The following is a 12,683-nucleotide window of genomic DNA, read 5'->3' as shown; positions in this document are numbered from 1 at the left end:
GATTTGAAAACCTCAGGTAGTTTAAAGCAAATAGTTAAATAAATGCTCCAGTTATTATTTTAAATTGGCATCAAAATGAAAAAATAATCTGGTGAAATTTAAGGGAAATTATTTAATAACCAGCCAACCTGTAAGAATGAGCGTGGCACTGGAAGAAGCAGTTCCAATAGCATTGGTAGCTGTACAAGTATATTGCCCAGCAAGGCTTCTGTCAGTCTGTAAAATCTGAAGAGTTGCTACATTATTTAAGAACGAAGTTTGTACATTGTAGTCATCTTTGATATGTACGCCGTCTTTCGACCAGGATACTTGTATAGGTTCTGAGCCAGTTATGCCACAATCAAATGTAACTGGTAAGCCATCAGTTTCATGAATGTCTCTCAATGTTCGTGTAAATGAAGGAGAAAGTTTACGCTCTGCAAGGAAGAAAAGAAGTATTGCACAATGAAGGCTTTGGGAAGATATCCAACTCTTGATGAATTCTCCAGTAAGCACTGCTGAAGAAGACACTATATTATGATATAGATTGGGCAGATTTACAAGAAGATATTGGAAGAGCCAGTAATTTTTTTCAAATCAACTTGTACAATGAAAACAGTTAGAGGCCCAAAAAGGAGATTATTTGTTAGATCATTTAGTTTGAGGGCTGGTGAGAAGGTACGGCTCTGCTCAAGGATGCCAGGAAGTTGACAACCAGTCAGTGTGGCTGCAAAGCTGTAAATGAGGGCAAACTTAGCCTTAACATTTGATTCATGGTCTCACATTCTCTAGATTGGAAAGAGCTGGAAGAATAATTATATTCAAGAATGCCCTGTTCTGAAGGGGAAGAATCAGAAGCCTGTATCCCGTAGAAAGAATGATGGTTAATTAAGGACTGGCGTTGGGTATGGATTTCCAGCCTGTCCTTCACTAATAGAAGAAGGTAATGCATGCTGAGGGGCTTCTAGGCCATTGTGGTCTCTAAATGGTCAGGTAGAGGCACAGAGTGTTCCTAAAACAAGATATATTTTCCTGAAAAAGCAACCCTTTAGTTCTGCAACCCTTTAGACATGTTAACATAAAATATTCACCTTGAACAGAAAGCAAAGCTGATGAAGAAGTCTCTCCAACACTGTTTTCTGCCTTGCAGATATACTCCCCACTATCACCGCTATCCACCTGGCCGAAAACCAAAGTGGCAACGTTGTTCTTAAAGTGCATTTTAGAGGTCGGAGTTGCTCTTAGTTTTGTATCTCCTTTGTACCATGACACAATAATTTCTGGTGTGCCAGCAATATGGCATTGTAATGATGCAGAATCCCCAACTGTCACCTGAACAGGTTCCAAGTGTGTAACAAAATAAGGTGGTTCTAAAGAACAAACAAACACCATTAGTACCAATAATTAAAAGTCACAATGATGATTAATATAAAAAGGCTCCTTGTGGAATGAGGACGCACCTAATACTGAGATGGCAGCATGACAAAGATCTTGTCCAGAATCATTCTCAATATGGCAAGTGTACTGTCCCTGATCTTCTATTTTGCTACTGGGAACTTCCAATATGGCTGACGTTTCTGTGGTGGTGATGCTGCATTTTTCAGAATGAGCCACTTCAAATCCATTTTTCTTCCACAAGACTGCTATCGGAGGAGTACCAGTGTACGTGCATTCCAAAATTAATGGTTTTCCTTTCTCTACACTGAGATTATTCAGTTTTTTCACAAATTTGGCTGGTTCTATTGTGAACAATATGAAGATAAGTTAAAAGTAGGCACCAAGGGATTTTTTTTTAAAGAAATGTGTGTAATTTCAAGCCGGACAAACCTTTTACAAAGAGCTGTGTTGTGCAAGAAATTTTGCCAGCCTCATTAGTGACCAGGCAGGTGTAGTCTCCACTTTGGAGTGGCTGTACATCAAACAGCTCCAGTTCTGCAACCGAATTTTCCAAGGAGATGTTGCATCTATGTCCTGGTACTAGCTCAATGCTACCTCTATACCATTTAACATCCAATGGAGGAGTGCCTTGTATGATACTAGTAAAAGTTATATTAGTCCCAGATAAAACTTGAAGGGGATCAGGTTTCCTCATGAAAGAGGGAGGTTCTAAAAATACAAACAACAGAGAAGGCCACTAAGCACTTTTGCATTTTGATGAAGAGTAAAGTATTCCCATATGACACACAGAATCATAGTAACAGAGCCAAAAATGTAAACACCTCGCAAAGAAAGTATTTTATGTCTTGAAGCTCTGCCTTGTTCTGGGTACTAACCTCTAACAGTCAAATATGCACTGCATTCATCAGATCCAGCTACGTTAGTAGCTGTGCATGAGTAATTTCCAGTATCAGATTCCTCTAGTGCATTCACTTTCAAAGTGCAAGTATTGTCTATAAGGGTAGTCTGATATTTATCTCCACTAGTGATCTCATGTCCATCATGGAACCAGGAAACAGAAATAGGTGGTGACCCAGACACTTTACAATCCAGGACAACAGAGGAACGTAAAAGACCACTGGTTTCTTTCAGTTTTCTTGTAAAAGAAGGAGGTAAAATGCGATCTGTATAGGATAATACAAAAGGTATAAATATTACAAGTATTGTAACTAAAAGAGAGAAGATTCCCAGGTATCGAGTAGAAACGGCAAAATTTCCTTTGGCACATCTACATTTGCTGGAGGAACTCTAAGAAGGCCTACAGTCTATCTCCGGAGATTTGAGGTACTGAGAGAAGAGTAGGTTAAAGGATACCCTCTAAAGAAATCACTCACCCCTTCTTCGGGTTAACTTTCTCACTTACATTTTTTCAATACATACTCATAGAGAGAACAACAATTTTGCACCATCTGTCTGAAGGAAGATGCAGACTCAGTTGATGAGAATGAATACCTGCAACCTCCTCTTCCACTCAAGGGATGAAAAATGTGATTCAGGCTTAAACCTACCCCACCGCCCGTGATCTCCACAGTGCTACCTGTCCAAAGAGGATCCCCTAAGGTCACATGAGCAGTGAGTCTTCACACAGCGGCAACATCCTGATGTGACACTGAAAGAAGCAGCATGTTGTGCAAGGCCTTTTAAAGAACCCGTAGAATCAAAGATAATTCACTAGTTAATCAACTAACCTGAAACACGCACTGAAGCTGTGCAGCTGGTTTTACCGACTCTGTTTTTCACCTCAAAAGTATACTCCCCACTGTCTTCTACTCTTGCATTGAGGATCTTAAGCACAGACACTTTGTTGAAGAAGCTAATTTTGTATTTGTGATCAGTAGACAGCTCATTCCCATCCTTAAACCACCTAGCAGTAAGCTCCGGCGTGCCGTCCACTGTACATTCTAGAGTACATGAGTCTCCAGATGTGACTTTCATTGGGCCTGGTTTCTCTACAATGACTGCAGGTTCTGAAATGAGATGCAAATCACAGCCATATTTGATGACAGGACAGCAGAAGTAATCAGTTTATTAAGTGATGTTAAAATATCATTATATATTGCTTTGTTTCCTTGTTACCAACCTAGAACTGACAAGGTGGCAAAGCACTCCTGAACTCCAGCGTCATTTTTGATCTGACAGATGTATTTTCCAGCATTGGCTGGTTCCGCATTTCCAATCTTTAGTGTTGCAACGTTTTCTGAATAGGAAATCCAAAGATTTTTACTTTCTCTAACGATATCCCCTTTGTCTTTCAGCCACACAACAGAAATGGGCTGGGCACCTTCTACTGTGGCCTGCAGCTCAACTGGCTCCCCAACTACAGCAGTGAAATCATTGAGCTTCTTCACAAAAATTGGTGGTGCTGGTGAACAGAAGATACGACATATTAAAACGGCAAGGGGAATGCACAGGGAGAATGACAAGAAGGACAAGATGGTAGGAAGGTAACTGATGTGTAAATAATTATACAAACCTTTTAGCGTTATAGAGCAAATGCAAGTGTCACTTCCCACATCATTTGTGGCCTTACAGTGATATTCACCAACATCCGTGGCACCCACATTAAGAATGTGAATACTAGCGAGGTTGTTCTCAGACATGATTTTGTACTTCTTGCTACTTCTAATCTCTCTTTTGTCCTTATACCATGAAATTTTAAATGGAGGAGTGCCCTGAAGTTCACACTGAAGATGAACATCTAAATCTTTCAAAGTCTCAACTGGATGGGGTTTCTTGCTGAAAACAGGTGGTGCTATGAAAAGAAGAAGTTTGGGTTTCTGTTACTTGAGTTTGGGACATAGCAGAGAAAACAACATTTAAATATTAAATTCTATCACTATGGTGGACTGACATTGAAGAGTAAAGACATGAATCACAAATAAGAGATGGCTCCCATGCCATAGAATGCTGAAAAGATACGTACCTTGTTTTCCCAGAAGGCAGTACTCAACTACTTGAATAGATATTTATTAATCTTCCTCAGCACATTAAAAGAAGGAACCATCAAAAACAAAGAAAATAAGTGAAAAGTGAGAGTTCTGACCTTTCACTTTCAATGAGGTACTTGTGTTTGCACTACCCGCTGCATTGCGAGCTTCACAAGTGTAGTCTCCGCTATCTTCCACACTGAGATTGTGCATTTCAATGACTGCTACAGAATCAACGAAGGACATTCTGTATTTTTCACTGTCCTGGATTTCAGTTTCATTTTTGTACCAAGAGACTTTGATTTCTGGAGAGCCGCCTATTTTGCATTCATATCTAGTGGAATCATGCTGTTTCAGAACTCTAGACGAGTCTAGCTTCTTAATAAACCTCGGTGGTTCTATAAGACCAAAGGACAAGAGTAAACAAGATGTTACATTAAACTGCACTGATTCATTAAAATGATGAAATCAATGATATATCTAACTGAACCCATACATCTTTTTGCAGGGCGGGGGAATAGTACCACTGTCTACAGTATTTGAATTTACACTATCCAGTGATGTACATGGTGGTAGCATAACAAAAATGAGCACTGAGCATACACAACAAACAAAAGCAGGGGAGTTTCTTTGTACATCTTTGCCAGTGGTCTGTATTATACATAGTATAACTTTCAGAGTTCCTTGAAAAGATTAGGATGTATTTATTTTGCACAAAGATTATTGTTTACTATACAGCCATTTATGTTATTTATAAGAGCATTTAGATGTAGGAATTACCCTCCACTACAATTTATTAGGAATATATTATATAACCAGATTTTCAAATAGCTACTGCACACAAAACTAGAAACATGTTGACGTCTTTCACTGAAATATTCAACTCTTACTATTGCTGACAATGCCTTAAAATGCCAAATTTATAGCTGAAGTCTGCTCTTGGGAAGTTCCATACTAGATTCCAGCTGATTTGAGACCTTGGCCATGACAGAAATTTATATTAAATTCTGTCCATATTATATGTATGGAAGAGAATTCTATCTCAGTTTCTGCTATGCCATTTAGTATAAACACCTGGTGTGTATGTGTATGCCGTGTCGCCTAGTCCCCTAGCTTATATGTATGTGGCTAAAGTCTATTTCCTGGTCTATCTTTTGAACAAAAGTACTGCCATTATTTATAAAGCCTATGTTTAAGCTTCTTCATTTATTTTATTTTACTTGTCTGCTATAGGTCTCTTTCTGTCATTTTAGTCCAGAACTGATTATTAAGCAATATCTTCACTGCACATGACAAAGACCAGCAGAATAACGATTAGCACTATGTGATAAAAAAAAATTTGTAATAGAAACAGTATGTTCAAACAGCTTAGCCAACATATAATAAGAAAGATATTTGCACAAAATAGCAACTGACCAAGATCTTTATATCCTATTAATGCTGATACCATTGATACATTATGTATGAAATTCACCATATATATCAAAGAGCTATCTATTGATATAAATACATTCAACAATACATGTATTTAACCAGTTTTTATTGAAAAATGTATAGGGTAGTAATGCTTTCTATTCATGGTAGCTGTCTCAGTCAATGGAAATAAATAATGTGTTTTTTCTTCAGAGTGTTTAACACTGTACGTAAAAGAAGAACACTATAAATATTAAGGTCCAGCATCAACAAAGTAAATAAGCTCTGCCAAAGGTCAAGAATGACAGTTGTTTCATTGAAGGCGTATGTTTAAATGTAGGCATTTTCTAGAACCCCTGGCTGAATTTGGGCCTATATTTGCAACCCCTGTTATAAACCCAAAGGCTTTGCCCACATTAAGGAAATATCACTGGTGAAAATTTTTAATGTACTGGTGTAGCCTAGTCCAATCATAAATTAAGAGACATGTAGCTTGAAGAATTCACATACTATACATAATAGCAGAGCACTGATGGAAAAACACTATTTGTCCCCCAGACTGCTGTCATCTGCTCAAATGTTAATATTCTAAGAGATTTGGTGTGTGAGAGCAGAAGTTGCCTTTAAAAAGATAAAAGGATTATCAGCAATCATGTAAGCAATCAAGCTGCAATATGATTCAATCCTAAAATAACCATCAAGATGAAAATTACTGCTATCAAAATTCTAGTGAGTGCTTCATCTAATACAGCAGACTGGGTAAAGGAAGGGTCTCATTTTAAGTCGATTGAGCGCTTTCAGTTTTGTCCCATTTAAAAGATAGAGGAAGCTCATAATGCCTGCCTTGTTTTGTTTTTTTAACAAAGTAAAATGCTTCGCAAGATGACGACAAAGCATTGCATTCTTAAATACCTTTTACACTTAGCTGAGCTGTGCAAGAATCCTTTCCAGCATTGTTGCTCGCATAACAAGTGTATAGGCCAGAATCTCCTTTGCCTACTTTTAGAACTGTCAAGCTGGCTGTGTTTTCTACCAGGGTGATCTTGTAGTTGCCCCCAGGGCGGATATCTCTGTTATCTTTTGCCCAAGTGACTTTTAATGGTGCTGATCCGGTGACATGACATTTAAAGGAACCGCTTGCTCCAAGAGCCACCTCAATAGGTAAAGGTTTCACATCAAAGACAGGAGGTTTCAGATGCTCTAAAAATGGAAAGGGACAACATAACACTCACAGCTGCTTCTTCGTCACCATGGAATTAGTTCATTTAGCATTACATAACAACAAAGCATCTTCCGTTTGTTTAAAACAGGCTGGGAAAGGATTTAGCATCCACCAACCTGTGAGAAGGAGTGTGGCGCTGGAAGAAGCAGTCCCAAGAGCATTGTGAGCTGAGCAAGAGTACTGACCACAGTGAGCCATGTTTGTCTGCAAGATCTTAAGAGTTGCTATGTTATTTAAGAATGTTGTTTGCATGTTATCATCATCATGTAATAAAACCCCATCTTTTTTCCATGACACCTCAATAGGTTCGGAGCCATTTATGCGACAATCAAATGTAACCGGGGAACCAACGATCTCCTGAATGTCTTTCAGTTTTCTTGCAAATGCAGGTGGAAACTTACGGTCTGCAAGAAAATAAGGAGGAAATGAGGCATTCTGCCAACTTGGAGACAATTGGCAATTGCATTTATGATTAACCTATTTCTATAAAAAGTCATTCTTGAATTGTTTGAAAGCATCACCTTTAGCAGTGAGCAGAGCTGTGGAAGAAGCAAAGCCAACACTGTTTTCTGCTTTGCAGACGTATTCTCCAAGGTCACTGCTCTCCACCTGGCTGAAAACTAACGTGGCCACATTATTTTTAAAGTACATTTTACAAGTAGGACTCGATCTTAGTTTTGTATCTTCTTTGTACCACGAGACTTTGATTTCTGGTGTCCCAGCAATTTGGCACTCTAAAGATATGGACTTCCCAACAGTCACCTCTATGCGTTCCAAGTGTGTAACGAAATAAGGTGGTTCTGAAGACAAAATGATTGCAATCAGCACCACAAAAAAGAGAACAAATCTCATATAATGACTATTATTAATAAAAGAGTGGTTAAGGAATCTGAGATAGTAACAAACCTAGGACTGATATTAGGCCTTGGCAAATATCTGCTCCAGCATCATTTGCAATCTCGCAAGTGTATTCCCCTTCATCATCTCTTGTACTGTTAAGAATTTCCAGTATGCCCAATTTTTCAGTAGTTGTTATACTGCATCTTGGAGACTGTGTTATATGTAAGCCATTCTTCTTCCATGTTACTGTAATAGGAGGAGTTCCTTTGTATGTGCTTCCCAAATGGATGGATTTTCCTTTCTCTACACTGAAATCATTTATTTTCTTCACAAATGTTGCTGGTTCTATAGCAACAAATAGGAAGGCAAAAAGTCAAAATAGGGGAGAAAATAGGAAGATATTCATGAATGTGTGTGCACGCACATATATTAATAAATAATAATTGTAAAAACAGCAATCGAGACAAACCTTTTACAAAAAGATGAGTGGTACAAGATGCACTGCCAGCATCATTAGTGACTCGGCAGGTGTAATCTCCACTGTGAAGTGGTTCTACTTCATACAATTCCAGTTCTGCAACTGTATCCTCCAAAGAGATGTTGCATGTGCTATCTGACACAAGTTCCTTGATGCCTCTAAACCAGTTAACTTTGAATGGCGCAGTTCCTTTTATGAGACTTGTGAATGTTACACTCATCCCAGGTAGGACTTTCATGGGATCTGGTGTCTTTGCAAATGAGGGTGGTTCTAGATTTATATAAAAAAGTTAAGACACATAAATAAATTAATATGATAGTTACTTTTGAAGATGAAAACCAAATCAGAGTGTGATTAAAAATTCATAGACACCATGAAAATTGACAAGGAAGAAATAACAGTAAATGGAGGAAGCATTTTGTCTAAGGTAGACTGGCCATCTTTTACTGACCTTGTACAATCAAAAAGGCACTGCATTCATCAGATCCAGCTGCATTTGTGGCAGCACAGGTGTAAGGTCCGGTATCTGATGAGTCCAGTGCATTCAGTTTCAAACCACAGACGTTATCTGACAATGAGACTTCATATTTGTCTCCACTAACAATCTCATTTCCATCTTGGAACCAGGCAACTGAAATGGGTGGTGATCCAGAAACTTTGCACTCCAGAAGCACTGAGGAACCCAGTATGCCATATGTTTCCTTTAACTTTCTTGTGAAAAAAGGAGGGACAATGCGATCTGCATACGAAAAGGCAACAAAACAAAATTTTTTTTTAATTAAAAAGGGAAAGATCTATTTAAACAAAGGAATGTACTAAATGACAAGAAAGCTAGTAACCAGCTAACCTGAAACATCAACTGAGGATGTGCAGCTACTTTCACCAACTTCGTTTTGCACTTCAAATGTATACAGTCCCCTGTCTCCCACTTCCGCAGAAAAAATTTTCAGCGTAGCAACTTTGTTTAAAAAAGTGATTTGATATTTGCGGTCACTCTTTAGTTGTCTTCCATCCTTAGACCATTTCGTAATAAGTTCTGGTGTTCCACCCACTGTGCACTCTAATGTAAAAGAATCCCCAGCCGTAACTGACATTGGTTCTGGCTTTTCTAAAATTACTGCTGGTTCTGAAAGAAGAAAAACCATCTAATCAGTAAAATCTAATTGTAAAGCCAAGAGAACAGAATAGGAAAACATTTTAGTAAATAATGAAGAAAGAAGTGTGTTATGAATATAAGAGAAAAAGACAAGAAATAAATACATTCTTAACTGTTAAAAGAAAGTTATATCTACAAGCAAACAATGATGAGCAATGTATGCTGATATATATAATCTGGTTTCCCGGAATAGTATTTGTACACAGTTTTGGAAAATAAAACTGGTACAAAGAAAGTACTTTTTCACAGCATTCATGAAGAGATCTACATATATGCCAGCTTTTCTCAATGCACTAGTTATATTTGCACTCCTTCTTAAAGAGATTTAAAACTAAAGCACAACTGCTATTCCACAAAAGTTGTTTAAGCAACTTTTAAAAGACCTAATATGCAATATGCTGCAAAACCAATTACCGCTAAACCTCATGCTACCACAGCACACTATGCAAATTTAGATGGATTTGTTCTTATTCTTCAAACAATAAAAGAAAAGCTGCACATCTTGCACAGCAAAACTGCAATTACATGAAAAGAAAATGAGCTGAGATTTGATGGATATTATGGGACATCACATTTTGTATCACTAAAGATTCAGCCTCTTCTCTTTTTTACAACCTTACTTCATAGCTCACACCAAATGTAACTGTTTACATCATCAATCATCATAATAAAAAATCTTAAAGCAACATTTAGTCTGACTTTAACCCACAAAATGAAAAGGATTTATTGGTTTAGTGGTTCAACTCCTGTTTGCCCACAACAGCAAGAATGAGGGACAGAGGCAATGCGATGGGTGGAAAAGGCAAAAGAGTAAATTTATTTACCTTAATGTAGGTAAAAAGAAACAAGAATTGCATGCTTTAAATCTCTGCAGTATGTTAAATGCAAGTCTTGGGTCAAGAAGGGCATACCATAGCCATAATTTAAAAGATAAAATAATGTGGAGCACAGGGATTCAATCCATCCTGATCCTATGCATGGGCAGGTGAGTGGGAAAAATCTCCATTTGCAAATACTGTGAGGCAAAATGGCTTCATTTGTTGGCCCCAACTGGCCAATATCTCTTTGTTGGCCCCAACTGGAGATCAGCCACTTAGCTACCCCCACAGTTTGTTTGTCCTATATGTCAGGGAAAGAAGGTTAATCCTGTGGAGCCTGCTGTTTAGAAGAAATGAGCACTCACAACTCCAAATGAAATCACTGAGAGATGAGGGTGCTCAGTGCCTTTGAAAACCAGGTCAGGGTGTCAGATACACTAAAATATATTTCTGCATCTGCAGGATGTTTCTGTCTCAATTATGCCCTAAGAAATGCATGAACAATCCAGTTAGTTTCAATGAGAGTACCATGGGTGTATCTAAAGGCTGAAATAAACCATCCCCTGCAGATTTTACTTTGCTTATTGTATGCAGCTCCCTGCAAAACCTCAGTGAAGATTCAAATGAAGTTTCAGCATAGGCTCGTTTTTTATGAGTAAACTAGTCTTTACTGTTACTTTAACATATGTCACACATTATATTATAGGAGGCAAAAGAGAAGAGAAAAACAAGTGCTAAAGAAAGAGAAAGACATGCAATGGAGTTGACAATGCATTTACATTAGGCATGCCAAGAGCTAGATAAATAATTAACAAAATACATTCTGTAAAATGCTAGGAATGCATATTAAGAGTATGGATGTCCAAGACACGTGGTTAATCGGAATAACGTATACAAGATAAGCAAGAATAGATCCCAAAGGATAATATGCAAAAAGTAACGAAATAAAATAAAATAGATGCTCTGACTCTTGCATTAGTAGCTAAATAGTTTCAGCTATTTTTAAAAAATGCTGACAGTGTTCTGGAAAAATCTGCCACACTTTTGTAAACAAATATTACAGGTGTGGTCTAGAAATTTTGTAATTGACAGGAAAATGTATGGCTATTGTAGAGCTCTAGCCTTTCATAACATGCACAGCATTGTGTTATTATATGTTACAAATATGTATTAATAGCAGCAAGGTTTATGTAATACCATTTTATAAAGGAAATGTAGAAATCTGCAGGAAATCAGTCACTATTTTGTATATTATTAGTACTGTATTCTAAGTCTAAGGAAATAGACATATGGTGCTCCATTCTATCCTGAGATACAGAACTCATACTGAAATTCATGAGAATTGTACCTGTTTATCTAAGGCAGGAATTGGTGACATCATCTTGTTGTGTACACTTTTCTGACTTTAATATTGTTTGAAGACAATTATATATGGCATAAAGATAAAACTTTTCGTGAGAATTATTTGATTAGCTCTGGAAGGTGTATTGACAGCCAACATGCTGATAAATCAAATAACACCAAAGAGAGGCAAAACATGAAATTAACTAACCTTTAATGACAACGGAAGAAGTACACAATGCACTTCCTGCTTCATTGGACACTTTGCAGGTATATAAGCCAGAATCAGCCTGCCCCGCACTCTTAATATGCAGAAGTAAGGCGTTGTTTTCGAACAATATTTCACAATTTGGACTCTGATGGATTTCTTGATTGTTTTTATACCAAGCAACGGTCAGAGGCTGAGAACCAGAAACACGGCCCTCAAGTTTAAGGGTGTTCCCTTCTATTTCTTCTACTGTTTCAGACAGTTTCTTTGTAAAACTAGGTGGAATTTTTCGTTCTGAAAGAAATGAACATACTCCTTAAATTTTGAAAATAAATTTTAAAAACAAGTATTTCAGTAGAAGACTTTATAGACTATATGTTTTTTAAAAATATATCTTTTCACACATTTAAACATGGCTGCTTTTTGCAGGAAGAACGCAGAGAAACCACCCTTGGAATAGCAAAACATGACACTATGTAAATGGATGCGGCATTTTAGTAGTTAAAAATTAATTAAAGAAATCATATGTGCTGCCTTTAAGAAAAATGCCCCTTTTAAACAAATCAAGACTTTACGTATAAGCAACAAGATTCAAACCAGATTTTTTTATAAAATGTTTTTTATAAACCTTTAGGATGACAAAGTCTGTAAAGATGCACAGAAAAGAAGATTGAAAAAAACATTATCGCCACTACTCAATTCGCCCCACACTTTCCTTCAAAGATCTTTGGATCTCTCTAGATAAATACTTTCAATACACATTACCTAATCCATATATTGAAAAAATGGGATAGAATTTATCTAGCAACAAAAAGACTTATTTCTTTTTGATATAAAGGAATTCAGTGTGCATACCATACTCAT

At 37.3% G+C, this 12,683-nt stretch overlaps 1 protein-coding gene across 50 annotated transcripts in view; it reads right to left on the bottom strand.

Moving 5' to 3' along the window:
• Nucleotides 1-12,683, bottom strand: part of TTN (titin) — a 465,728-nt gene that overhangs the window by 190,305 nt on the left and 262,740 nt on the right. For all 50 annotated transcript variants that reach the window (XM_067549108.1, XM_067549128.1, XM_067549138.1 and 47 more), the window contains 17 exons: nt 11,823-12,113; nt 9,144-9,422; nt 8,748-9,035; nt 8,288-8,566; nt 7,885-8,163; nt 7,500-7,778; nt 7,095-7,382; nt 6,669-6,956; nt 4,460-4,741; nt 3,890-4,168; nt 3,497-3,778; nt 3,105-3,383; nt 2,253-2,540; nt 1,807-2,085; nt 1,440-1,718; nt 1,071-1,349; nt 129-416 (listed from right to left, as the gene is read on the bottom strand). In XM_067549108.1, the coding sequence (XP_067405209.1) occupies nt 129-416; nt 1,071-1,349; nt 1,440-1,718; nt 1,807-2,085; nt 2,253-2,540; nt 3,105-3,383; nt 3,497-3,778; nt 3,890-4,168; nt 4,460-4,741; nt 6,669-6,956; nt 7,095-7,382; nt 7,500-7,778; nt 7,885-8,163; nt 8,288-8,566; nt 8,748-9,035; nt 9,144-9,422; nt 11,823-12,113 (4,806 nt within the window). The remainder of the gene's footprint in view (nt 1-128; nt 417-1,070; nt 1,350-1,439; nt 1,719-1,806; nt 2,086-2,252; nt 2,541-3,104; nt 3,384-3,496; nt 3,779-3,889; nt 4,169-4,459; nt 4,742-6,668; nt 6,957-7,094; nt 7,383-7,499; nt 7,779-7,884; nt 8,164-8,287; nt 8,567-8,747; nt 9,036-9,143; nt 9,423-11,822; nt 12,114-12,683) is intronic.

Source organism: Emydura macquarii, unplaced genomic scaffold, assembly GCF_026122565.2.
Source record: "Emydura macquarii macquarii isolate MOO-44397 ecotype Brisbane River unplaced genomic scaffold, CSIRO-AGI_Emac_v2 contig_1253, whole genome shotgun sequence".
Classification (NCBI taxonomy): Eukaryota; Metazoa; Chordata; order Testudines; family Chelidae; genus Emydura; species Emydura macquarii.
This window is presented reverse-complemented; position numbering and strand designations above follow the sequence as displayed.